Genomic DNA, 27,566 nt, shown 5'->3' on the forward strand with positions numbered 1-27,566 from the left:
TATACACTGTATTCTAAATGCGGCCGAACCAATGTCTTATACAATTTTAACATGACTTGCCAGCTCTTATACTCAATACCCCATCGGATGAAGGCAAACATACTATATGCCTTCTTGACCACCAAATGCACCTGTGCAGCAACCTTCAGGGTACAATGGACCTGTACTCCCAGATCTCTCTGCCCATCAACTTTTCCCAAGGGTCTTCCGTTCATTGTATAATTCGCTCTAGAATTAGTCTTGACTAAATGCATCACCTCACATTTGTCTGGATTGAAATCCATCTGCCACTTTTCTGCCCAACTCTCCAGTCTATCTATATCCTCCTGTATTCTTTGACAGTCCCTTATGCTTTCTGCTACTCCACCAATCTTCGTATCATTGGCAAACTTGATGATACCAACAGTGCCCTCTTCCAGATCATTTATGTATATTACAAACAACATTGGCCTCAACACTGGCTACTGTGGAACACTACTGGTCACCTTCCTCCATTTCGAGAAATTCCCTTCAACTACTACTCTGTCTCCTGTTGCTCAACCAGTTCTCTATCCACCTAACTAGAACACCCTGCACACCTTCTCTCTTAGTCTATTATGGGGAACCTTATCAAACGCCTTATTAAAGTCCATGTATATGACATCAACAGCTCTTCCTTCATCTATTAACTTGGTCACTTCCTCGAAGAATTCTATTTGGTTGGTAAGGCACAATCTCCCCCGCACAAAACCATGTTGCCTATCACTGATAAGCCCATTCTTTTCGAAATATAAATAGATCCTATCCCTCAGTACCCTCTCCAGCAACTTGCCCACCACCAATGTCAGGCTCACTGGTCTGTAGTTACCCGGAATATCCCTACTATCCTTCTTGTACAGGGGGACAACATGAGCAACCTTCAGTCTGAGTTTACTTCATCCTTACTCAGTGCTGAGACATGGATTCTGATGTTTATGGTTAGTGGCTATTTTGGTAACGAGTTTGTAAGGGAATAGTTCAGAAATACAAAGGTGCTTTTGAGTTTATCATCATCATCATGTCTTGTTTAATTTCTAAGTTAGAAGCCAGCTAGATTGACAGGTTGACTGATTGAAAAGTTAATGTTCGAAGGATATAATTTGAGACCATTGCAGGAAAAGTCCTTGGAAATCAAATAACATCAGTAGTAAGTGAATACAATCAAAGTGGCTGTTGGCATGCTGGGCAAGTTTGCAAGAGTGCTTGTGGGTTTAGAAATGGGAGAAAGTCTGATAGATGCAGGACCCAGGTCTGTTGGGTTACAAAAGCATCCCAGTTATCTCCTGACTTGAAAAAATTGTAGTTGCTGCTTTTTCCCTTAAGCTGCTTAAATTCAGCTCTAGAAAACCTCAATTGCAGTCAAAATATCAGCACTATTATCACAGACAAGCCTATTCAGCTTGGCCTCCATGAAGCCCATCATGGTCAAATGGCAACGGGTAAGTTATGGGTAAATTGGGTTATTGTTGCATACTGTGTTTGTTTCCCTAAACTTTCCCTGCCTCCCCACTCTCCCGACATTTCCACTGCTGTTTGTGGTGTATGCACAACTCCATAAAAAAACTAAATTGAGAAGAACCACCTCCCACCCTGAAAAAGAAATGAGCAAATGAATTTAATGATTTTCACGTGTCAACTTTGACAGAAGCTTAGTGGTTTGTGCTACTTTGCTGGTTTAACAACATAGCATATTAGAACGCCTTAAAGCACTACACAATTTCATTAGGCCAGTTACGTAAACCCACACTTGTCTCCTGGCATCCAAAACAGGTTGTAAATGTAACAAACAAATTGCCACAGTACTGTTTGAGAAGAAAACAACCTTAATTGCTTTTGCTGTCTCTATTCAGATCTGTCTGTTGCAAAGAAGAAGTTTGCCGAATCTTTAAATGAATTTAAGTTTCAGTGTATTGGAGATGCAGAGACAGATGATGAGATCCATATAGGTGAGTTTTATTTTATTTTCTTCTCCTTATGTTATTAGTAACAAGCTTCACAGTCCAAAAAGATAAATTATTCAATGACCATCATACAAAATTGGTTAATAGTGACTTGTTACTCCCTCTCCGACTTGTTTAGTTCACTCAGCATCTTATGTCTTCAGTGCTCACGTACTGAACGATTTACATCATAGGTAATACCTGTACATCTAATTTGGTTCATTGTAAACAACAAATGGTTCTAGTCTCAGTATAGTTTTTGTAACCTATTACTCTTCCACTGTTCATCTATAGAATAGATTACATTTAGTGGTATCTCATTATCATGAGCTACCTTTGGTTTGTGATGGATAAATGGGAAAAAAAAAGATGACCGCCAAAGTATGGAAGATCAGAATTTGTATTTAAAATAAGTATTTACTGTTGTCATTTCTCCAAGTGATTGCCTCCAATTCCCCTCAGGGTTCTAATTTGAAACAATGTTCTGCTTTTGGTGACAGTTGGTTAGTAGATAGATTGTGTTCATTTCAACTCTTTCTTTAACTTGTGTTTTCCCATAAACGTTTTGGTCTTTTACATAAATAAATGGAGCATGAGATCTATTTGTAACTGTAAATGCAGGGTCAGGCTAATGAGAGAAAGGCAAGGGCTATATGTTGAAACACCAGTGAACTATGCCACTGCATGATTCAATAATATATTCAGTTTGTGTATTTGATGGCTACAATCTAATTTGTGCCTTTTTAATGCAGTGGCATAGGTTGGTATTATTTTTTTCTATCAGCAATTTTAATCATTTCTATTGGCTAATAATACTTTCTTTCAAAGCGAGGTCACTTCAGGAGTTTGCAGGAGTTCTAAGGAGCCTTGAAGATGAGCGGGGTCGTTTGGTAAGTGATTTCTTAGGAACTACTTATGAAATGGATCACTATGATTGGCATAAGAATAAGATTTTATTTGGGAAATATAGAATGTACTTTTGGAATGTTCAGTATTCTATGGAATTTTAAGCAGAGATTCGAGGGCAAAACAACTCATGAATTGCTTGTGTAATTGAGCCCCCTCCTGGTTTGTACAATAAATACATGCTAAAAACTTCAACATTTTAATATAATCGAATTGCATTTTACTAAAATCCAAAAATTAAATTCTGTATGACTTTGGAAATATTTTTGCATGTTTGCTTTATCTTCACAAGCTATATGTTAACTGTTGTAAATGTATCCTTTTCTTTCGATCAACCTTGTAAAATGTATTATGACGCACTTGTGTTGCTATCATGTCCTAAGGTGAGACTTGAAACTAAAGTTTGAACCCAGAAATAGAGCCACTACACTATGCTGCAAGACATTTTTCCCTTATCCTTTATTTCATTACACACAATTAGCACAATATGGTCTCCGAGCCTATCATCAGGGAGTAGAGGGTCCGATTTGGTTTGATTAGCTGTCTGTTATATTACCTGTCTAATTTGACTTGCCTTTGACTTCAGTATCGGCAAATAAAATTGTTGAAGGAAAAGTCTCTTGTGCAACAAGTGCATTTAATTCATTTTGCGTTGTTTAAGATTTCGCGAAGAAGCGAAGCAATCTTGTATTAGAGATGGCATTTAAGTAATTGTGGGTTATTTTAATGCATTTGTCCCTTTTTGCAATATTGAAGGGTTCATGTTTTGAAATACTGCAATTTGAGGGAAAGGTTGACCACCACCCCTCGGTACAGATAGAGATATGTGATAATTGTGGACTTTCCCAGTGTTCATTCACTGTCTAAGAAAAAAACATTTGTAATGTTCTTCCACCTAAAAGCTGTAAGTGGGTATGAAGTGAGACAATTAAACAAGATTAATTTTTGAATGCACGCTAATATCTAAGAATAGACAATTGTATCTATGGTTACTTTCTAGATGCATGTAGCAAAGCTCGTGGCCAATACTGTAGGAATGATGGACAGTGTTTCCATAGCTATGGTAATCTAGCTAAAAATGGGCAAGGGCAGCAAGTCAAAGGATATCAAGAGTTTGATAAAGAAAATGAAGGAAGAATATGCCAGGTAATAAAAATGTGAGAGGCATAGAATTGCATTAAAAACAGGGGGTGGGGTTCTTGATCAGGGTAAAGAGTGTAGGGGGGTGTATAACAAGGAAATTAAGAAGGCAAAGAGGCAAAATATTAAATTTATCTTCCAGGACCCCAGCAGTCTCATTCTTTGCCTCCCATGGCAGCCAGAGATATATCTCATAAGGCCCTTGGGGCTTAATCACCTTGATGCCTGCTAAAAGATTTAACATTTTCTCATTATTAATCTTAATATGTTTAGTACCTCACTACCATAAGTGCAATGCCTTTCTCCTCTGTAAATACAAATGAGAACTACTCATTTTAGACTTTATTCACATCCACTGGCTTCACACACCCATTTCTTTGGTCTCTAATACGTCCTGCTCTTTCCCATGGTAATTCTCTTGCTCTTAATTTACTTATAAAAAGCTTTGGAGTTTTTGCTGATCCTGTCTGCCAAAGATTACTTTTATACAAAAATATGAGAGGCATAGGCAGTAGATGGTGAGAATCTTTTCTCCGTGGCAGACATATCTAAAACCAGAGGGCATACGTTTATGGTATGGCAGCCTGAGTGGGTATTGGAGGCAGGTGCATTCAACATTTAAGAAGCATCTGGGTGTGTATTTAAAATGCCAGGGTGTAGTAGGCTATGTATCAAGTGTAGTTAAATAGGATTAATATACTTTGATGTTTGTTGGTCAGCATAGACATGATAGACTGAAGGACCTTTCTCTTTGCTGTATGACTCCATGACACTCTGAACATAAGTGGTGAAATGTAACTATTTTCACAATTATGAATAAGACCATTGAATTGATAAGATAGCAGGTAGAAGGGAGATGTAGAGTCACAGTGATAACAACACTTCACATGGTTAATGAAAATATGAAAGGGACACCTGTACAAGTGATATAGCTTTGTTTATTGGTAAGGATATATAATGTAATGCAGTGATAGTAAAAACATCAACTCTAAATTGTCATTCTTTGTTTTGAAGAGAGATCTTTGTGGACTTGCACCAAATGGACCTGCAATCACACCCTTGAGTAAAATCTGTATTAACTGTACCAAGACTACAAAGTGGCTATTTTAAAATCATCACAGCAGATATTTATCTTAACTGTGACATACAGAAAAAAAAAATGTTAGGTAGTCTATGAAAATTAATTGAGGATATAGCTAACACTGAATTTGAGGTGCTTTTATGACCTGAAACTTTGATTTCTGAGAGCAACCAAAAACATTCTTTGGATCATTGGAACTTTATTGAAGCTTGACATGAGAAACATATGCGAGTGTGAAATGAATTGTACCTGGATCAGGCAGATTTATTACAGGAAAGGAACTCCTGCTAAATACCAGAGTCACGCGTATCCACGTTCAGTCAACTTACACTGTTTATGAAGTTGCACTTCTAACATTGCTTTGTTTTCATGTCAGATTGAGAATGCTGGAGATGTTTTAATCAGTCCATTGGAAAGATTTCGGAAGGAGCAGATTGGAGCTGCAAAGGTAATCTGCACCACTTTCTTGCTCCCTACCCTCTTATTTTGTCACATGAAATAAATTATTTTATTTGGCTGTACTAACAAGGAAGATAGTTGATGCCTGTTAATAATTGTGACATGGAGGTCTGCTTCTGAGACACAGAATCTGACCAGCTGCTCAGCTTTGTTGTTTTCAATTAAAGTTGGTTGATAGGTTGTGAGGCTTTGCCAATTTCTTATCACTGTTTCAGGTGAGAAGAAGAACTCATGCAAAAAAAAACTTCCAAGTCAGTTTCAACTGCACTTTCAAACAGTTTGTTGAGCTTTTGTCTCCCCCCGCCATTTGTTGGAATACTTCTGCAGGCATTATTTTGCTTGATCACACCCTTGTCCACACTTTTTCATTCCATGGTTGTACTTCTGTATATCTCATTCCTGCCATCCCCTCCTTGTACAGCCTTAATCACTGCTTCCTCATGTTAGAAAAATGCAGATGCACTTAATCTAGTATTAGATATTGACAAGGTCTCTTTTAATGATCAGTTCATTATGCTTTACGTAATTTAAAAGCTCTGTAAAAAAAGGTGTTTCTCTGGATCTCTATATTAAATCTAACAGTTATGATCAACAGCAAAATCAGAAGTTACTGGAAAAGCTCAGCAGGTCTGGCAGCATCTGTGAAGAGAAATCAGGGTTAATGTTTTGGGTCCAGTTACCCTTCCTCAGAACTGATCGTTATATCTTGTTCGAGTTTGCACTGGATATAATTTAACTTTCTGTGCCATGAGCATCCATTCATAGTTTAAACTGTTCTATCAAATCCCCTTATGCTATCCTCTTTTAGTGAAAAAAGAATGAACTGAATGTTCTTGCTTGGCCACCTGCAGGAAATTTATCGGTAAATTGAGATGTTTCATTCACCACTACTTTTCTTCTGTGCAGGAAGCAAAGAAAAAATATGATAAGGAAACAGAAAAGTATTGCAATGTGCTAGAAAAACATTTAAATTTGTCATCAAAGAAAAAAGATTCTCATCTTCAAGAGGTAATTATTTGACCCCTGCATTTTACTGAATTTGAGAAACTGATTTTGAATCCAGAACCTTGTCATTGTTTTGAATTTCATGAACCTGATTTAATACTGTAATTGACTATCTTTATATCCATTTTTAAAATCTGGAATAAGAATATGAATCTTGCAACATTACTGGCCAATTCAGTACTTGGGTAGGACAGTCCCCATGTAAATGAACAGTTCATGATTAACAAATTTTAGTGTACATGACCAAACATGTATATATCATGCACAAGTGTGCCATTGGCCAATGCAGATTACCTGTCGATCCCAAAGTAAAATGCATTTATTTCAAGATTTAGGTATTTCTTTGAATATAATATTTTCATAATTTTAAAGGTCTTAAGCATATGCGCCTCAAAGTCTACACTTGTTCAGAGCAAAAACCTCTAGTTTCCAAAACTTGTCCTTAAATGGATGGTTTTTGAAATGGGTATAAATTGTGACCCTACCCTTTTTCATTTCCTCAATACCTTCTCTCTCTCTCTCACTCACTCACTCACACTAGGGGAGTGTTTTCTACACAATAATTATAATTCTCTTGCATTCAAGATTATTAGGGAAAAGAACAAGGATGGGCCTAAAATCAGACTTCTCAATTATGTGAAGTCTGCTTTTAATAGGATTTGGCCAGAATAAACTAGAAGCAGATACTTTGAGATAAATCTGTGTCAGAGCAGTGCGATATATTCAAGAAGAAAATAGAGTTCAGACCTGAAAAATGTGTTGCTGGAAAAGCGCAGCAGGTCAGGCAGCATCCAAGGAGCAAGAGAATCGATGTTTTGGGCATAAGCTCTTCTTCAGGAGAGTCCAGGTCAACATATTCCAACTGAGACAAAGGATAAGACCAACAAATCTTGTATGTCCCTTGATATCTAGGGCTCACAAGATTGGATAAAGAAAAAAAAAAGGAGGTTTATGTCAGATACTGAGAGCTCACACAGAAGAAACCTTAGAGAACTACAGAATATGCAAGGGGGAATTGGGGGAGCAAAAAGGGGGCAAGAAAGAATAACAGGTGAAAAAAAGGAAAGTCTGAAATTATTTTACAAGTACATTAAGGATCAAAGAATAGCCAAGTGAAGAGTAGGGCCCATGAAGAACAGTGATAATTCTTGTATGGAGCCAGAGGACTAATTAGAAATATAAATGAATACTTTGTGTTGGTATTATTGAGAGGGATGGTGTTGGTACAGAAATCAGAGAAGGGCTGAGATATATTTGAAATTAGCATAAAACAGAGAGGAGGTTTGAGTATTCTGGCAGGCTTAAAGGTAGACACATCTCCAGGCCAGAAGAAATGTATCCATGCCCGAGTGTCAAGGGAGGAAATAAGAGCACTGGCAATAATTTTCAATTCCTCTCTGGTTATAGGAGAGGTGCCAGAGGATTGGAGGACAGTCAATGCGGTGCTGCTATTCAAAAAGGGGGTAAGGGATAAACTGGGAAACTACAGACCAGTCTAACTTCTGTGGCAGGGAAAGTTTTGGATGCAATATGACTGACCGAATTAATCTGAACTTGAAGTAGCAGGATCTAAACAAGAATGGTTGGTTTTGTTAAGGGGAGGTCGTGTCTGACCAAATTGATTGAATTTGTTGAAGAGGTATGCAAGTGCTAGATGAGGGCAATGCATCTGACGTAGTCTACTTGGACTTCAGCAAGGCTTTTGACAAGGTCTCACATGGGAGATAATATCAAAGGTAAGAACCTTGGGAATCCAAAGGAATTTTGCAAGCTGTATCTAGAATTGGCTAAGTGGCAGGAAGCAGAAGATGACAATAAGGAGTGTTTGTGTTATTGGAAACCTGTGTCCAGTGGGAATCTGCAGGGATTGGTATTTAGGACCCTTGTTATCAGTAGTATACAAAAATGATTTAGACTTGAATTTAGGAGGGTTGATCAGTAAATTTACTGATTTTACAAAAATTGGTGGGGTGGTAAATAGTGAGAAAGTTAGCCTTAGGTGACCAGATGATCAACAGGCAGCGACTAGTCAGGCACTGCAGGTACTACGACCTCAGCTAATTATAAAATATGTTAATGATTTAGATGAAACTAAGTGCAATACATCAAAGTTTGCACATGACACAAAGCATGGTTGGAAGAGTTAACTGTGAGCAGGATGCAGAGATGTAGTGTGATTTGGACACGCTGAGTGAGAGGGCAGATGCTGTATAATATGGGTAAATGTGAGGATATACACTTTGTTAGCAAAAATATGAAGATTATTATTTGAATATCTAAAAATTGAGAGGCCTGGGTGTTCTCATGTACCAGTCACTGAAAGTAAGCGCAGAGGACTTTAAAGAAAGTAAATGGAATGTTGACACTTGTAGTGAAAGGATTTGAGTATAGAAACAATGATATCTTGCTGCAATGGACTAGTGTTATCACTAGTTTATTAACCAAGAGACCCAGCTAATTTCCTGGGGACCTGTGTTCAAATCCAGCCATGGCAGAGGGTGGAATTTGAATTCAATAAAATCTGGGATTTAGAGTCGAATGATGACTATAAAGCTGTTACTGATTGTCAGAAAGCCCTTCTCGTTTATTAATATCCTTCAGGGAAGGAAATCTGTCATCCTTACCTGATCTAGCCTACATGTGAATCCAGATCCACAGCAATGTAGTTGACTCTCAACTGCCCAATGGGCAATAAATACTGGCCAGGCCAGCAATTCCATCTCCAGTGAATGAACACCAGATAAAATTCTACAGCCTAATAGTGAGGCCACACCTGGAAGATTGTGTCCAGTTTTGGTCTCCTTATCTGACGAAGAATGTTCTTGGTGTTGAAGGAACACAAGAAAGATTTATTAAGTTGATTCCTGGTATGGTAAGGCTGACGTATGGAGAGAGATTGAGTTTGTTAGTATTGTATTCACTGGAGCTTAGAAGAATTAAAGGCGATATCATAGAAGCCTAAAAACTTCTAACAGGACTAAGGATAACCCAAAGAGATTTCTACAAGTACATTAAGAGCAACTAGACAGAGAGAGTAGGGCCCCTTAAAGATCAAAGAGGTAATCTGTGTTAAACTTCAGAAGATGAAAAACCTATTAAATGAGTATTTTGCATCAAGTTTTACTGTGGAGAAAGAAATGAGGCTCGAGAACTCTGGGAAATAAATATTATTGTTTTGAAAACAGTTCACGTTACAGAAGAGGAAGTGCTGGAGGTCTTAGTAAATATAAAGATAGGTAAATCTTCGGGACTGGATCAATACATCCCAGGACTTTGTGGGAGGTGAGGGAGGAAATTGCAGGGCTCCTTTCAGAAATATTTATATCATGTATAAATATGGTGAGTACCAAATGACTGGAGAGTGGCAAATGTTGTGCCTTTGTTTAACAAGGGATGTAAAGAGAAGCCTGGGGACGATTGACCTGTGAGTCTGACTTCAGTTGTGGGTAAGTTATTGGAAGTGATTACGAAAATAGAATTTATGTGCATATGGAGAGGCAAGGCATAATTAGGGATAGTCTGTGGTTTTGTGCATGGGAAATAGTGTTTCTCAAACTTGTTTGTTTTTTGAGGAAATAACCAAGAAGATTGAAGGCAGAGCTGGTAATCATTGTTTATTTGGACTTTAATAAAGCCTTTGACAAGTTTCCCCATTGTAGACGTTAGATTACATGGGTTTCAGGCTGAGCTTGCCAATTGGATGCAAAATTAGCTGAGCGACAGGAGACAAAGTTTGAAAGTAGAGAGTTGTTTTTCGAACTGGAGACCTTGATCAGCAGTGTTTCACAGGGCTTGGTGCTGGGTCTATTTTTTGTTTGTCATTTATATGAATGATTTAGATGAGAATATTGAAGTATCGTTAGTAAATTTGCGGATTACACCAAAATTGGTGGTATAGTGAACAGTGAAGAAGTTTATCAAAAATTACAAAAAGATTTTCATCAATTGGGTCAATGGCTGAAGAGTGCCAAATGGAGTTTAATTTGGATAAATGCAAAGTTTTACAGTTTGGTAAAACAAACAAAAGCTAGACTTACACGATTGAAAGTAGGGCCTTAGGCAATGTTCAAAATCTGGGGTGCTGGAAAAGCATAGCCAGTCAGGCAGCATCCGAGGAGCAGGAGAGTCAATGTTTCGAGCATTGGCTCTTCTTCACGTTCCTGATGAAGAGCTTATGCATGAAATATTGACTCTCATACTCCTCGGATGTTGCCTGACTGGCTGTGCTTTTCAAGCACCACACGTTTTGACATTGATCTCCAGCATCTGCAATCCTCACTTTCTTCTAGGGCAGTGTTGTAGAACTAGACCTAGAGATTCACGTACATAATTCTTTGAAGTTTGCATCACATAAGGTGATTAAGAAGGCATTTTTCATGCTTGCCTTCATTGCTCAGACTTTTAAATGTAGGATATTATGTTGAGGTTGTACAGGATGTTGGTAAGGCCTCTTCTGGAGTACTGTATCCAGTTCTGGTCACCCTATTATAGGAGACGGTCCAGAAAAGATTTACCACGATGTTACCAACAATGGAGAGGTTGATTTATATAGATAGGCTGGGATTTTTTCACTGGAGCATAGGAGGTTGAGAGGTGACCTTGTAGAGGTTTATAAAATAATGATGGGTATAGATAAGGTGTCTTTTCCCTAAGGTGCGGGATCTCAAGATGAGGGCACATATTTTTAAAGTGAAACAAAGATATTATAAAGACATAGGCAATTTTTTAACATAGAGTGATTCGTGTGTAGAATGAACTTTCAGAGGAAGCGGTGGATATGGCTACACATATGACATTTGAAAGACATTTAGATAAGTACATGAATAAGAATGTTTGGAAGAATATGGGCCAAGTGTAGATAGGTGGGACTAGTTTAGTTTGGGATTAGGCTTGGCATGGGTTGTTTGAACTGAAGGGCCTGTTTCCATGCTGTGTTACTCTATGACCAGGATAGTTAAATGCAGAAAAGATGTGCCAGGTGGTGGATCCGGAAGGGTATCAAGGATTATAAGGACATGGCAGGAGAATAGGGCTGAGGCACTTAACCATCATGATTGAATAGTGGAGCAAACTCAATGGGCCAAATGATTTGAGTGGATGGAGATGAACCAGTAGATGTGTTGTATTTAGACTTCTACAAACAGTGGCATAATGGTTCAGTGGTTGGCATTGCTACCTCACCGCACCAGGGACCCAAGTTTCAAGTTAAGAGCCCATCATTTTGGAGGTAATAGATTGACATGGATAGACAATTGGCTTACAGGCAGGAAACAACAAATGAGGAAAAGGGATTCTTTCCTGGTTAGCGACTTGTAATCAGTGGGGTTCGACAGGGATCAGTGCTTGAACTGGAATTGTTTTAAATATATATTAATAACTTAGCAAATGTGTTGCAGCCAAATTTGCAGATGACACAAAAATAGGTGGAAAGGCAGATTGAGAAAGGAATACAAACAGTTTACAGAGATCTATTGATAAATTAACTAAGTGGGGAAAAGTTGTCAATTAGGAATTTAATGTGGGGAAAATGTGAAGTTTCGTTTTGAAAGGGAGAACAAAGAAACAATATTATTTAAATAAAAAATGCAGAAAGCTGCAACTCGGTCTTGTGGGGGGGGTACTTGTGCACGAAACACAGAAAGCAAGCATACATGTGCAGCAAATAATCAGGAAAGCTAATTGAATTATAGAATTTCTACAGTGTGGAAGCAGGCCATTCAGCCCACACCAACTCTTCAAAGAGCAACTAACCAAGACGCCCCCACAACCTCCCATCCCTGTAATTCTGTATTTCCCATGGCCAATCCACCCAGCTTGCACGTCTCCAGTCACTATGGGCAGTTTTGCATTGCCAATTCACCTAAACTGCATATCTTTGGATTGTGGGAGGAAACTGGAGTAGCAGAAGAAACCCAAGCAGACACAAGTGTGCAAACTCCACTCACTCACCTGAAGGTGGAATTGAACTTGAGGCCCTGGCGCTGTGAGGCAACAGTGTTAACCACTGCGCCACAGTAATGTTGACCCTTATTTCAAAAGGGTTGGTGTGAAGAGTAGAGAAGTATTTTTACAACTGAACAAGGTGCTGGAGACACAATCTGGAGTATTGTGAGCAGTTTTGGTCCCCTTATTGAAGGAAAGATGTAATTTCATTGGAGGCAGTTAAGAGAAGGATCAACTCAGGTGACCCCTGGTATGGAGCGATCACCTTTTATGAGCAAAAGCTAAACAAGTGGGAATCTATTTGCTGGAATTTTGAAGAATTAGGGATGATCTCATTGAAAAATAGTGTGTGCTTAAGGGCCTTGGCAGGATAAATAATGAGAGAATGTTTCCCCTTGTAGGAGATTTAGGATTGAGGGCATTATCTCAAGATAATTGAAAATTGAGATGAGGAGGAATTTTTTTCTGAGGGTTGAATGCCTTTGGAACTCCTTGCCACAGAGAGCTGTGGGGGCAGAATCTTTATATATATTTAAAGCTGAGATAGATGTTTGATTGTTAGGGGAATCCAGTGATATGGAGATATGGCAGGAAAGTAGATGAAATGAACGTTGAATCAGCTATGATCTTACTGAATGGCAGAACAGGCTTGAAGGGTCAAAAGGCCTACTCTTATTCTTTTTTCTTACGGCCGTGCAGAAAATGGTTGTGGTCAAAACGTTGTGTTTTGAAGAACAGGTTAGATATAGCTTTGGTTGCTAAAGAGCTCAAGGGTATAAGGGGAGAATGGAAGTAGTTTGCTGATCAATCATGATCATACTGAATGGCGGAGCAGGCTCGATGAGTTTAATGGCTTACTCATACTACTGTCTGTGTTTCTGAAATATAGATGGCAATCAGTGGCAAATAGAATTCTGTCTAAATGTGAGGTAATGTATTTGGGCAGGGCAAATAAAACAAGGGAAGACATGATGAATACTTGGACCCTAAGGATCAGAGAGACTTGATGTGCATGTCATCCAGTCCCTTAATGTCACAGAATAGGTAGATAAAGTGGTTAAAAAGGCATTTGGAATATTTGTTGTTTTCATTTGCAAGGTTAAAAGCAGGGAGGTTACGCTGGAATTGTATAAAAAGTTGGTTAGGCCAATAGATTATTATGTGTAGTTTTGGAATCTCTATGTTGGAAGGATGTGATTATGCTGGAGTGGGTGCAGAGGAAATTCACCAGGATGTTGGAGAGATTTGGTTATGAAGAGAGGTTGTCTAGATTGAGATTTTTTTTCCTTGGATCAGAGGAGACTGAGGGGGGGTGGGGTACGTGATTAAGATGTATGAAACTGAAGGGCGTAGATAGGGTAGACAGGAAGAAACTTTTCTTGGCAGAGCGATCAATGATCAGAGAGCTTAGATTTCAGTTAAAGGCCAGGAAATTTCAAGGGGCTGTGAGAAAGCGTTTTTTTGACCCAGAGGATAGTGGGAATTTGGAACTCGCTGTCTGGAATGAAGTCTTCGTAACACTTAAAATATGCAAGTGCTGAAAAATGGGATGAGAATCATTAGATGGAAGTTTTTGACCAGCCCAGATTTGATGGGTCATGCTGAAGAGTTCCAAATCTATGATTCCATCTGAGTTTGACTAAGCTCCCCCATGCTACCATCCCCACTCCCCCACTCTGACTATGCTTATCTGCATGCCAACAGCGAAGTTGTGCAGGGCTGACTGAATATCTTCATCTATACTATGAATAAAGATGAAAAGCAGTGAAATTTGCAGTGCAATAACTTACATTTAAACCATACCAATAATATCCTAAGGTACTTCACCGGAACATTATCAAGCAAGACTTGATACCAAAGCATTATGTTAGGATAGATATCAGTAATCTTGAAGATAAATTTTAAGGAACCCCTTAGAGAATACAAAACTAAAATAACTGAAAAGGTTTAGGGATGAAATTTCAAAGTTGAGTGAAGGAAATTGGAGATATCTAAAGAGGTCAGAATTGGAGGAATTCTGATTTCTCTGAGGCCACGGAGAGAGGAATGTTGGAGTCCACTGGCTCACTTGAGAGATTTGAACATAAGAAAACTTTTAATTCAAGACATTGTTAGTACTTGGAGACATTGTAGTTCAGCAAGCGGAGGAGTGCTATGGACCAGGCCAGAACCCTTCAAACCATTTCAGAGAAGTAGCCCAGACCCTAACTTTGCTAGTTGTTTTCAGCATTTGTAAACTGGATATTCCAGGAGTGATGCATCTGGTCAAACCATTGAGTTTTAAACAAAACATAATTAATTTACAAGATTACTGAATGAAACACAAAGAAAACAAAACAGAATTTAGAATAACTTGACCTATCTGAAAACCCAACGGATTATCCCAACTTAATGATGCTGTTCCAAATACCTGCAACAATCCTCTATAACCACCCCATGGCAAAAAAGGAGAAATCAAATACTGGAAAGATATCAGAGAAATGGCAGCGAGATTCAGCATATAAAAAAAACCTTCCATGTAGGTGTTTCTTGGACCAGCAGTCTCGAAACAACTGACTGCTTTCAGAGGTCAGCCAGATTGTTAAAAACCAAACCAAAGAAAACTGAGCTGTGAGAACTGGCCTTTTCATTCTACAAGTGTTTTTTTTAAAAACTTTTTTCACTGAGGCAGTATCTATTAGCTATAATCAAATTTACCCTAAAACCGTTGTAACCTAGACTTTTTGGATTTGCTGTTTTTATGACCTCTCTGGGGGGATAAAGAGCTAAGGACGACATAACCATGTTAAAGGAGCAGCATTGTCACAGGAGTGATGGGTACCCATGCTCCACAAGACTAGCCATTAATAATTAAGCTTCTTTTACATGAATGCAATAAGTGCACAATCTCTTTAGTACAGCATTCTATTGCAGGTTTATTGGAAATCAAAATGTTGTAACTTGCAAATTTTCATTGGTCATCAGTTGCAGATGTGGCTGTGTTGACACTTTCTCTGCTGTACATTAATTTTAGTTGCAAACACTTTTTATATGCCTTACAGATAAGTGTATATTTATTTCCTTAGAAATAAATATTTCCTTATTTCCAAATTTTATCAAGGTTAAGTATTTAATAATTAAAAGACAATCTGTGTGTTTCATCTTAATTTTCCTGCCAACAAATGTAAATAATAAAGTAAACTGCCTATGCATGCACCATGTGAAAGAAATAGAAGCTTACATTTATAAAAATGTCTTTCATGACTATCAGATCTTTCAAAGTGTTTTGTAGGCAATGGTATGCTTCTGAGGTGACTTCACTGTAATGCATGAAATAATGGAACCGTTTTTCAAACAGCTAGTTCTCGCAAACTATAATGACATGGCAATCTTTTTTATGATGTTGGCTGAGAGAGAAATATTGCCCTGGACCCAGGATTAAGTGATACTGTGGAGATAATTAAGATCACACTCCAAGGGATATTGTCTTGTTCTTGTTTTTAACGTTTATTAATATAAGCTGCAGTTAGTTATGTTTGAGTTCCCAGTTAGCCAATAAGATCACATTGAATTTCATTTGCCAAAGATTTGCAAAATTCTCTGAATCTATTTGATCCTTTATCATCTGATTAACTCTGTGTACCTGTTAATGTCGCAAATAAATGTGGATAAACAATTCTGTTTCTCCATTCAAGATCATTCATATTTATGGAAGAAAAATCTAGATCCCAGGGGAATCTCATTTCACGCACACTTGGTTCCCTATATCCTGAACCAATTACAAGAATTTCTTTTGTCGTCTTTCAATTTGCAAATTTTTTTATTATATCATACACCTTCAGGAGGTCCATGTAGGCAGTATCTATGTTGCTTTCTTAACTACAGTGTAGAAATTAACTCAAAATTTTAAACTAGATTAGGGTTACCTGCTTTACTACTGTTAAAATCCAAACAGACAATCAGTTCACACTTGCCCAATTGCTGTATCACTGTCATTTATAGTGAAGTTAAAAATCTCACGTCCAACAGGTTTATTTGGAAGGACTAACTTTCGGAGCAGTGCTCCTTCATTAGGTAGCTGTGGAGCAGGATCATGAGAGACAGAATTTATAGCAACTGGAACAATCTATTGTTCACTCTATCGATTCAGTTGCATGATACTGAGGTCTTTTGCTGTAAATTGTGTCTTATGATCCTGCTCAACAGCTGCCTGTTGAAGGAGCAGTGCTCCAAATGTTAGTACTTCCTTGTGTGATTTTTAAGTTTGTCCACCCAGTCTAACACCAGCGCCTCCACATCATTTATGAAGTAGTCATGCAAGTCCTTTCCAACTGATAAATTGCATCATCTGGTTTCTCTCATCCTCCTTGAATGATGGGGTGATTTCACATTTGGAATAAAGTGCTTAACCTAAAAAATGATTCTGCTTTGGGGTTGGTAAGTGCAGTTCTGTTGGTTTCTGTTCTGTATTGTTCTGATGTTGATTTTGGTTTCTAGAAATGTTTTGCTTTGACTTACAGGCAGACAGTCAGGTTGATGTCGTCCGACAGCACTTCTATGAAGTGTCACTGGAATACGTATTCAGAGTGCATGAAGTGCAAGAACGAAAGATGTTTGAGTTTGTGGAACCAGTAGGTGAACAGTTTAAATTACACTGGCTTATAGTACTGACTCAATGCGGGTTTAATATATCTCTTAAATGTCTGTCTTCGAGGTCCATAGTATTTGACAATTCCAAAGCCACAGAGTTTATGTTCCTACAAGTTACTTCATTCAAATGAATATTCCAAATTTGTAGGTCAGTTTGCCACTAGTTTTCAGTTTGCATCGTTATATCTTGCTGATTCACATGTCAGTGTTTCTTCTGCGATTATGTTAGTATTTTTGTTATTGCATCCTCCTGCTTTTGAGATTCCTATCTCAAAATTTTACATATATGTGCATCCAACCTTTAAGAACCTGTTGCCCTGTTCAGTCTCTCAGATTACATGGATTACTTTCCATTTAAAATTGTAATTATGTTTATTGCTATTTTAATGAGCCAATAAATTAAGGGTATGCTGTTAAATATTGCATTAACTGGCTACTATGATTTCTTGAGTCTGCTGATTAGCAGCCAAGTGAAAGATATATTGAATTCAGTATGACATTTAATGAAGACAAAAATTCATGGTTAATGATTGCCTTATTTGACTTTTTTATACAGTTGCTTGCATTCTTGCAAGGACTCTTCACATTTTATCATCATGGCTATGAACTGGCAAAAGACTTTGGACATTTTAAAACTCCACTTCAGATCAGCATTCAGAATGTAAGTAAAGTAGTGAATTTCTCCCATCCACAGACACTAGGAGAAATTCCAGCAACAAATTTTTACCTGTAATCTCTGTAATTAGTTTAATGTTTCACTCATTCTTTGCACATTCATGCCACAAATTCAAGTTGAAAAGTAGCCATCAAAACAAACAACAGTTAAAGGAGGACATTGTTTGTTTTAAATCTTTTAGATGCTGTCGTTCAGATTACTGCTGACAAAGAAAATGAATAAGCACTCTTAATTTTTGGGGGGTTTGTGACTGGACGACTTCTTGTTAGGAGATACTAGAAATATATACAAAAAAAAAGTTGTGCATTAGGTTTTCTGTGTAGTGGACAGGACATGGACGTCACCCCCACCCCTTGAAGCTATGTAGCAGAATGACCCTACATAGCTTAATTAGTTCCCATCTTACATTATTGAGAATCTAGCTAGATTTTATTAAAGTGTTCTTGTGTTTTACATTCTCTTGTCATCGTTGACTTGTTCAAAGTTGATTTATTTTTATCATCTAAAATGCATTCTTTAAATTCCATACAATGCAAATTCATTTAGATTATGTAAATCTAGTTAAGGAAGGAAGTAATTCTATCCAGAAATAATCACTCTTTCCTGAAGGTCTAGAACTTTGCTGTCCCTTCAGTCTATTTGATATTTCATAGTCAAAAGAATTGGAAGTTCCAATTAAGCATTTAAATTTAGTAAAGGCGAAATTAGATGACCAATTTCTTTCTGGCATATTAAGCCTAGTGTGGAAAGTGATACACTATTGTCATATATATTAATAAGACTGATAGAATGTAAAATTCTATTCCTGATCACATTGCTAAGGTCAAGTCAGGTCACATCAGATTTGAGGGAAAGCTCATGCACAGCAATAAATGATGATTGTAACTCAAAGATTGTAACTCAGGCTCCCAAGCACTGAGGATGTCCCTAGAAAGGGGACGAAACGTTTGCAACAAAAACTCCCAGCTTGGCGAACAGAACCACGATGATGATTGTAACTGTTTGAGTTGTCTTTCTTTAGTATCACCTTGGAAAAGGCACATGAATGAGGAGTGTACAGTTCATTCCAGTCAGTGTCTGAAGTATCTAGGCTTCATGTTGGTTTAACTGAATCAACTTAATTCTTGGATCCATCTAAGAAGGCTTTCCAATCCAGTAAACTGCCCATAGTGCTCAACAATATTGTTGATAAACATGTGGATTGTGCTGTTTTTAACAGAATGACCACCGGACTGCAGAAGCCAATGATCTAACGATTACTTGAAAATACAGTGGCCTACTGTACAGCAATCTAATTACTTGGAAATACTTCAATACGACAATAATGCATCTCTCATTTATAAACTTAGATTATAGTTTACTGCAGTCTTTCTATTGTCTCAAAACAAAAAGTTTAAACTTAAATTTCCCTTGTGATATACTTAATAGCTCTAAGTAGCCATCATAACTTTGCAAGTTTCTTCAACCAAGCTTATGTAAAATATATGGAGTGAAATGTTGCGAATAATGCAAAATCTGAAATAAATGCAGGACATGTTCCAAAATACTGAGCAGGCCAGGCAACATATGTGGAGAGAGAAGCAGAGTTAAAGTTTTGGATTGATGATCATTCGTCATAATACCCTTTAAAATAATGGTTACAGTGTTTCCATACTCCATCTTCAGAATGCAATTTTCAATTTGGACACACCTTCCTTTTGCCTCATTTCCATGAAACTCAAGCTATAGCTTTCTTCAATATTCATGTTAGTTGGTGCTGGAATTTCAATCAGTGATGGGGAATAAGTTATGAATGTTGAAAATACAAAAACATAACCATTGATCTTGATTTTTTGAAGCCATATGCAAAGTAGAAGTGCTACAGTTTAGTCTAACTGATGTCCAGACTAGTTAGTGCTCGAGCATTAGTCTATTCTAATGACCCTTGTATCTGTAATGAGTAAAATTTGAATTTGATTCCCTCATGAATTAAGAATTATGTTTCTTTTCAAAATTTATTTAGATTTATGACTTGTACATTTTGTATAACCATCAGATTTCATGCTTGTTGTAATAAATTTGTGTCTATGTTTCAAAAATCAAAGTGGTTTCATCTTGTTTTCTGTATCAAACAATCATTGGACAAACATCCAATTTTAATGAGTTTCATCCAGGTCCTCCTTATATTCCAGTGAGTTACAATCTAGTTATAAAAAGCAATTGGACTTTGGGGTCTTGGGAAGAGTGTAACATCGTTGACTGGTTTTAGCCCTTCAGGTGGGGTACAAATTGGATTCTGTGGGCCAAACGTAAATGTCTTGGAATCTGGCCCCCTCCAGCAAAAGTTCAGTGCATTGATCAAAGAATACACCTGATCCTATTCACTTGGCGTAAGGGATGATGACTGCAAAATATCAAAGTTCCACAGCTGGAGTTCCTCGAGCATTGGGTCTCTGGTACTATTGATGCTGGACACTCTTTTGCCTGCCCTTTCTAGTTAGGTACACCAAAGCCAATACTATTGCTGAGTTTGGCTGGTCAAGCATCTTGTATTGAAAGAAGGATATGTGAGCAAATAATGAGTGCACTTTCAATGGCTTGGTATATTAATGAATATTCATTGCTTGCTGGTGAATAACTGGGAAGATAATTTGTATTAAACTTCCTGAAAACTTAATACCAAAACTTTAACCTGACTTCAAGAATCTGAAGATTGTTCTCCCATCCAATTAAGACATGCTCCCAACTTTCTAAGTGCTCTGGGTAGACAGGGAAGATCTGCCCTATGTGGTTCTTTTCACTAATTTTGCTTCCAAAGTGTATTGCTTCACAGTCTCTAAATTGGACTGCATCTGCCACTTTTGATTTCCCTGTTTAGTGTGTTTGTATCCTTCAGTTGTCTTGTGTGTAAGCTGTGGGTCAGTTGGTAACACTCTTCCCCTTATTATGGTTTCATGTCCCATTGCAAGACCTAAAACTCAACAGACTCTCAGATGCACTGTCTTCTGGATGAGATGTTAAACTGATGATCAACTTAAGGATCCAGCCTCAACAGCTCTCTACTGTAAAGAATTCCACAGATTCACCACCTACTGAGAGAAAAAAAATCCTCCTCATCTCTATCTTAAATGTTTGGCTCCTTAGTTTATGATTATGCCCTCCAGCTCTATACTGCCCTATGAAGGGAAAAGACCTCTCTGCATGTCCCCTGCCAAGCCCCTAAGAATTTTGCATATTTCAATAAGGTTTCCACTTATTCTCTTCAACTTCAATGAGTACAAGCCCAACGGATGTAACCCCTCTCCCTAAGAAAATTACATCTGTACCCCAGTTTAACCCAGTGAATTTTCTCTGGAATGCCTCAGATGCCAGTATTTTTTTTTGGATAAGGGGACGAAAATTGTCCACAGTGTTGTCTGACGATTACTGACCAGACCTCCCAATTTTACCCTCACTTCCCTTTGAATTAAAGGCCTACTTTCCATTTGACTAACTATTATCTGCTGAACATGGATGCTAGCTTTTTTTGATTCATGCATGAGGACACCTGAATCCCTCTCTGCTGCAGTTTCCTCACATCTTTCCCCATTTAAATAATATTTAGCTTTCCTTAACCCTAACCTTACATTTCCCATGTTATATTCCATCTGCCAAGTTTTTTGCTCATTCACTTAACCTATCTATATCCCTGTCTGGAGTACTTGCTTTCTCACCTATTACTTTCTGTCAACTGCAAGCAAGGCAGTGGTAATTTCACTTCCATCCTGCAAATTATTAATATACATTGTAGATAATTGTGACCCAGCACTGATCCCTGTGGTATTCCACTAGTTACAAGTCCCATCCTGATGTTACCCTCTTATCCAAATCTCTGACTTCTATTAGTTAGCTAATCCCCTGTACATGCTGCTATTACTACCGGATCTATGGGCTCTTGTCCTTTTAAGTAACCTAATTTGTAGTACTTTATTAAATGCCTTTTGGAAATTCAAATATACTACATCTACTGCTTCCCCTTTTACCTATGCTGTTTGATACCTCCTCAAAGAACCGGAAATCATTTATCAGGTATGATTTCCCCTTTATGAAGCCATTCTGACTCTGCTTGATTATATTAGGTTTTCCTAAATATTTTAATATTGCATCCTTTATAATAGACTCAAATGTTTTCCCAATGACCGATGTTAAGCTAACTGGCCTATGGTTAACTGTTTTTTTTGTCTCCCTTTTTGAACAAGGATGATTTCTTGGCAGTTTTCCAATACTCTGGAATTTTTTCCAGAATCTAAGGATTCTTGGAAGATTATTACCAGTCTGTTCACTATCTCTCCAGCTACTTCCACGAAAATCCTTGGATGCAACCTGTCAGGTCTAGGGTACTAAATGACTTTTAATTAGTCATCCTAAATGTTTTCTCCAGTGAAATTTATTGAGTTTATTTTATTTCCACCTTTAGCCCCTTGATTATTTTATATTTTGTAATACCGTTAGTATCCTCTACCATGAAGACTGATACCAAGTATGTATTCAGCTCCCCGCCATTTCCTGTGTCTCCATTTTTGTTTCCCATCATCAGTCAGGAAGTGGCCTATATTCACCATTGCCTCTGTCTTTGCATATTTAAAGAAGCTGTTATTATTTTTGTTACTTGCTAGTTTGCCCTCATTGTTTGTTTTTCTTATTTTTTTGTCATCTTTAGTTGGCTTTTATAACTTGCCTTAACTCTAATTTACCACTAATCTTTGTTGAATAATCAAAGTTGGTTTATACCTTTCCTAGAATCCTGCTCCCTCATTTCAATATATATGTACTGTGAGTCAGAAACTTTGTTTAAAATGTCTACCATTCTTCCTCAACTATATTTTCTATGAAAGTCATTTCCCAGTATACCCCAGCATCTCTTCCCTCATTCTCTTGTCTTTGCCCTTGTTTAGGTTTAGCAAAATTATTTCCAAGCCAAGTTTCTCCCTGTCAAACTGAATGCTACTTTTTACCATTATATGGTTACTATCCCCTCTAGGATCTTTTATTTCTGAGATCATTTATTAAATATGCCTCATGATACATTCAGGTCCAAAATAGCCCAATTTTTGGTTGGACCCACAATATATTGTATTAGGAAACTGTCCTGTACACACACTTATGAATTCTTCCTCATAGCTAGCCCTGCCAGTTTGACTTTCCCCATCACTGAGGATTAAACTTGCCCATGATTAATGTACTATCTGTGTGATTTGTCCTCATTATCTGCTGGTTTATTCTGTCCTACTGATATGAGCCTTAAAGACTCACCCACTACTGTCTTTCACTTATTATTTCTCACCTCTAGTATAGGTATTCAGTGTCATCTGATCCAAGATCATTTACTAACGTACTGATTCTATTTCATACTGACAAGGCCACCCTATCACCAGCCCTCCTGTTTTTTTCCTGAAGGTCAAATACCTTTGAAGATTCAGTTCCCAGCTTTGTTCTCCTGTAACCATGCCTCTGTAAGGTTGTACCTATAAACCTGTATTTGTGCTTCTAATTAATTTATTTTCTTCCAAATGCTAAGCACATTCGAATAAAAAGCTATTAATTCTGCCTTATTATACTTTGTTGCTTTTGCCTTCTTTTTGTATGCTTGCATACTCTGTCCCTCCTTGTCCCACTTTGGATGTGATTGTCAAAATAGGTGCTCTGCAATACCACCATATCCTTTTTACTTGCAAGCTTATATTTCTCTCGGAACATTTTGTCCCAGGACTGGTGCCAGCTCTCCATGAAATGAAATACATTCCTCCTACCTCAATCAATTTATTGCTTCAACATCAGCTATTTCAACACAGTTTGTGGATATACGTAGTGACCAGTAATTTCTGATGAGCATGGTTTTATTTTTATCATTTGAATTAAATCAATTATCGTTGTCCTGCTTACTCAATGTTCTTTGTTTTAACCAATGCTGTAATTTCTGAGTTTTCTTCTTTGGTTCTGCTGTTCTGTTTAATTTGGTATTATCTTAACCAATTTGCTGTAAATTTGATTCCAAATCATTGATGTAAATTAGAAGCAGCAACAGTCCCGATGCTGATCCCTAATGGCTGACTGATTGTCCCATTCCCACTTCTGCATGACTCCTTGAACAAGTGTTTTGCTCTACCATGAAGCTAATTACTTACTCATTTCCAGGCTTCAACTTGAATTTCAGAAGCTTTGAGCTCAATTATTTGCATTACAAGTAAGATGTCACAGAGTCATAGAGCATATAAACAGGCTCTTCAGCCCACCATGCCTATGCCAACCAACAAACACCAAACTATACTAATTCCATTGTCCTGCACTTGGTCCATTGACCAATAAGTCCCAGCATTTTTAAGTACTCATCCAATGTTGTGTGAGTATCTGCTTCCATCTCCCTCTCAGGCATGGATATGCCATTGTCTGGATGAAAACATTTTTCTCCCATCTCCTGTAAACCATTTGGTCCTGACGTTAAATTATGTCTTAGAGTCTAAGACATGTGGAAAAGATTCTCTCAATCTACTTTGTCTATACCTGTTATAATTCTGCATGCATCAATCAGCTCCCCCCTCAGCCTCCTCTGTACCCTCTCCAGTGCATCCTTCTGATACTATGGCAACCAAAATATACAAGGTATTGCATATTTTATGAAGCTGTATTCACACTTCTTGCTCCTATACTACACCCCAGCTAATGAAGGCAAATGCCCCATATGCTGCCTTCACCATTCTGTCTACCTGTGCTGACATCTTCGGGGATCCATTAACTTGTCCACCAGGTCCCTTTGTTTCTCAGTACTCCCTAGGCATCTACCATTTATTGTGTATATCTTCCCTTATTAACCCTCTCAAAGGCATCACCTCACAGTTAGCAGGATTAAATTCCATCTGCTATTGCTCTGCCCAATTTCAGCTGATCAATATCAGCCAGTAGTCTGAGACCATTCTTCTCATTATCAGCAACATCCCCCCCCCCCTCCCCATTCTCGTATCATCTGCAAACTTACTAATGAACGTTCTACATTCACATTTAAGTCGTTAAATCAACATCAAGTGTTCCAGTATTGATCCTTGTATTAGTAAGCCAAATTTGAATCCAATTTTCCAACTTGCCTTGGATCCCATGTTCTCTTACATTTTGGACCATCCTTCCATATGGCATCTTGCTAACTGCTTTGGTGAAGTCCATGTAAACCAAATCAACTGCACATCCCTCAGCAATATAGTTGGTCACATTTTCAAAAAACTCCAAAATGAGTTGGACAGGATATCTCTAAAATATCCACCCTAATCAATACCTGCCTTTCCAATTTTTGATTAATCCTCTCGTTCAGAAATTTTTCCAATAATCTCCTTATCATTGGTGTCAGACTAACTGGTCGGTAATTACTTTGCCTATTCCTACTTGTTCCTTTGTTCAAAGGAACCACATTAGCTGTCCTCGATTCATCAGGCCCTTTGCCTATGGCGAGCAAAGTGTTCAAAATATCTACCAGGACCCCAGAAATCTCCTCTTTACCTCCCATAGCAGTCTGGGATAAATCTCATCAGGACATGAGGATTTAGTGCAGCTGTATCCATGCTAAATTGATGACAATCTTTTCCTTATTTATCTGAATGTGTTATAGAACCTCACCATCCCAGTTGATGACCCTGGCTAATTCCATTGGCCCCATGCAATTGTTGTCCCTTTGGTGTCTCAAAGGTTCCACTCTTTCGTTAGTAATGCTCTTGCTCTTGGTATACTTATAAAAAGCCTTGAGGGTTTTCTTGATGCTGTCAGCCAAAGATGTTTAATGGCCCCTCTTTGCCCTCCTAATTTCCTTGTCAAGTACCTTCCTGTATTTTCAAACATATATGTGGAAAATTGAAAACGACTATAAATCTGAAAGTTAATTTTTGATTAGCTGAGGTGACACTTTTTGAATGTTGCTGAAATTAACGATCAATACCTTCCTTGAACCATGCATTTTTCAAATATAACATGCTACTGAATGGCAATCTGCAATGTTGGAAATGATGTTCGCCCTCAAACAAATTGTATCCATTGTCAGTGTTGACACAACTTTTTATTTAAAAGCATATTGATGCTAATATATTTTATATTTTAAAGAAATCATGTTAGCATCTATTCTTGTATGCTACTGCTAAACAACCTCAAAGTGCTACACCCAAATTTGGGTGTTCTTTAACTGGAAAAATATTCTATATTGAATTATAATTCAAAATTCTCCAACCATATGCAACACCCATTTGGAAAGACTAAATATAAAAGTAGTTTTGGTGCTTTTACAGTTCAACAGATTAGAATACGAGAATTTTAGACCTCCATCGATAGATTTCACTCAAAGTTTTGATTATCAACTACCCTCATTACAGACACGGGACCGTTTTGAGGGTACACGGTCTGAAGTTGAATCATTAATGAAGAAAATGAAGGCAAACCCTCAGGAACATCAGAGCATCAGCCCATACACAATGGAGGGTTACCTCTTTGTGCAGAAAAAAAGTGAGTATTGTTACAAGACAGCGGCGAACCCTCTGTTAATTAAACCAAGCTTCCAGAAAAGTTCACTTCGCCTCGTAATCTGTTAAAATATGAGGGACAGAGAACTCTGAAATTCCATTATTTAAAGAAAATAGTATCAATTTATTCTTTAACTCTAAAAGTGAAGATGAAACAACAATTATTCACAGGTCAGTTCCCCACCCGCCCAAATGCTTACTACCTGCCACCAACTCTATGACAATATGCTGTTCCAATAAGACACTTATTAAAATTACACTAACTTACCATATATAGCTATGTATAGATTGATCTCACATATAAGTTGACTTATTTTGACCAAAATATCTGGAATTTTTCATATACCTTGTGTGTAAGTAAACTCTAGTTTTGCAGGGGTCTCTTCCTGACCATATATGCATCCTAAAGGGCATGATTTGCACATTTTTGGTTCAGATGCAATACCTGTACTATCACATGTTACGTGCACCACTATATGTTTGTGCGACACGATTTTCAAATCATTAATTTGAATATTGATAAATACATACTGTATGTATTTATTTATGTAATATTTACATTTGACCTGTGCATAAAACTGCCAATGATATGTCATGGCAGCCCTCGACCTTGTCTTCCCACTGTTGCCTCAGTTTCTTAGAAGTAGGTGTCACATACAATTGTGCTCTGAACTTATTTGTAAAACCCTCCTAAATTCTATGATGGCCATAATTCTTTTTCTTTTTCCTTTTGTTATTTATTATTTTACAGAGATCTGGCTCTTGTTTGTCCATTTTCTGACTCATGCCAAACATGAATTTCATGCCCTCCGACAATAGCTTGTGTATAAGTCGACCCCTAATTTCAGCTTTTAAAAAGTATTCAAAACTTGACCTATACACAAGTACATATGGTAATTTCAAAACCACACAGCAGCTGTCGTCTTCGGTGCCAGCTGAAGATCTCCCTGGGTCGTCGTCTTTCTTTTTACTGCGAATATGTTTCATATGAAAAGGTACCTTTGGTAGAGAGTGTTTCCTAATTTCTTGGATCTGTGTTGATGGCAGTTGCTTTGTCTGCAATTTTCAAAATGACTGCATTTTTATATCCCAAACATTGGATCGTCTCATTGGCTTGATGCTGGCAAAACAAATCCAAACTAGATTGGGTTTTAATATCATGGGGCATAGAACAAAAGAACAAAGAAAATTTTCAGCCCAGAAACAAGTCCTTCAGCCCTCCAAGCCTGTGCCAATCCAAATTCACTGTCTAAACCTAT

The 27,566-nt window shown here is 37.7% G+C and overlaps 1 protein-coding gene across 6 annotated transcripts in view; it reads left to right on the forward strand.

Annotated features, from left to right (window-relative positions):
• LOC132823420 (rho GTPase-activating protein 26-like) overlaps positions 1-27,566 on the forward strand; it is a 248,532-nt gene that overhangs the window by 76,922 nt on the left and 144,044 nt on the right. For 5 of the 6 annotated variants that reach the window (XM_060837239.1, XM_060837241.1, XM_060837242.1 and 2 more), the window contains exons 2-8: positions 1,869-1,964; positions 2,787-2,848; positions 5,462-5,533; positions 6,451-6,552; positions 16,992-17,102; positions 17,678-17,782; positions 26,161-26,290. In XM_060837239.1, the coding sequence (XP_060693222.1) occupies positions 1,869-1,964; positions 2,787-2,848; positions 5,462-5,533; positions 6,451-6,552; positions 16,992-17,102; positions 17,678-17,782; positions 26,161-26,290 (678 nt within the window). The remainder of the gene's footprint in view (positions 1-1,868; positions 1,965-2,786; positions 2,849-5,461; positions 5,534-6,450; positions 6,553-16,991; positions 17,103-17,677; positions 17,783-26,160; positions 26,291-27,566) is intronic. The other variant, XM_060837243.1, reaches the window with a different exon arrangement.

The sequence above is a fragment of the Hemiscyllium ocellatum genome, chromosome 16 (genome assembly GCF_020745735.1).
Source record: "Hemiscyllium ocellatum isolate sHemOce1 chromosome 16, sHemOce1.pat.X.cur, whole genome shotgun sequence".
Lineage (NCBI taxonomy): Eukaryota > Metazoa > Chordata > Chondrichthyes > Orectolobiformes > Hemiscylliidae > Hemiscyllium > Hemiscyllium ocellatum.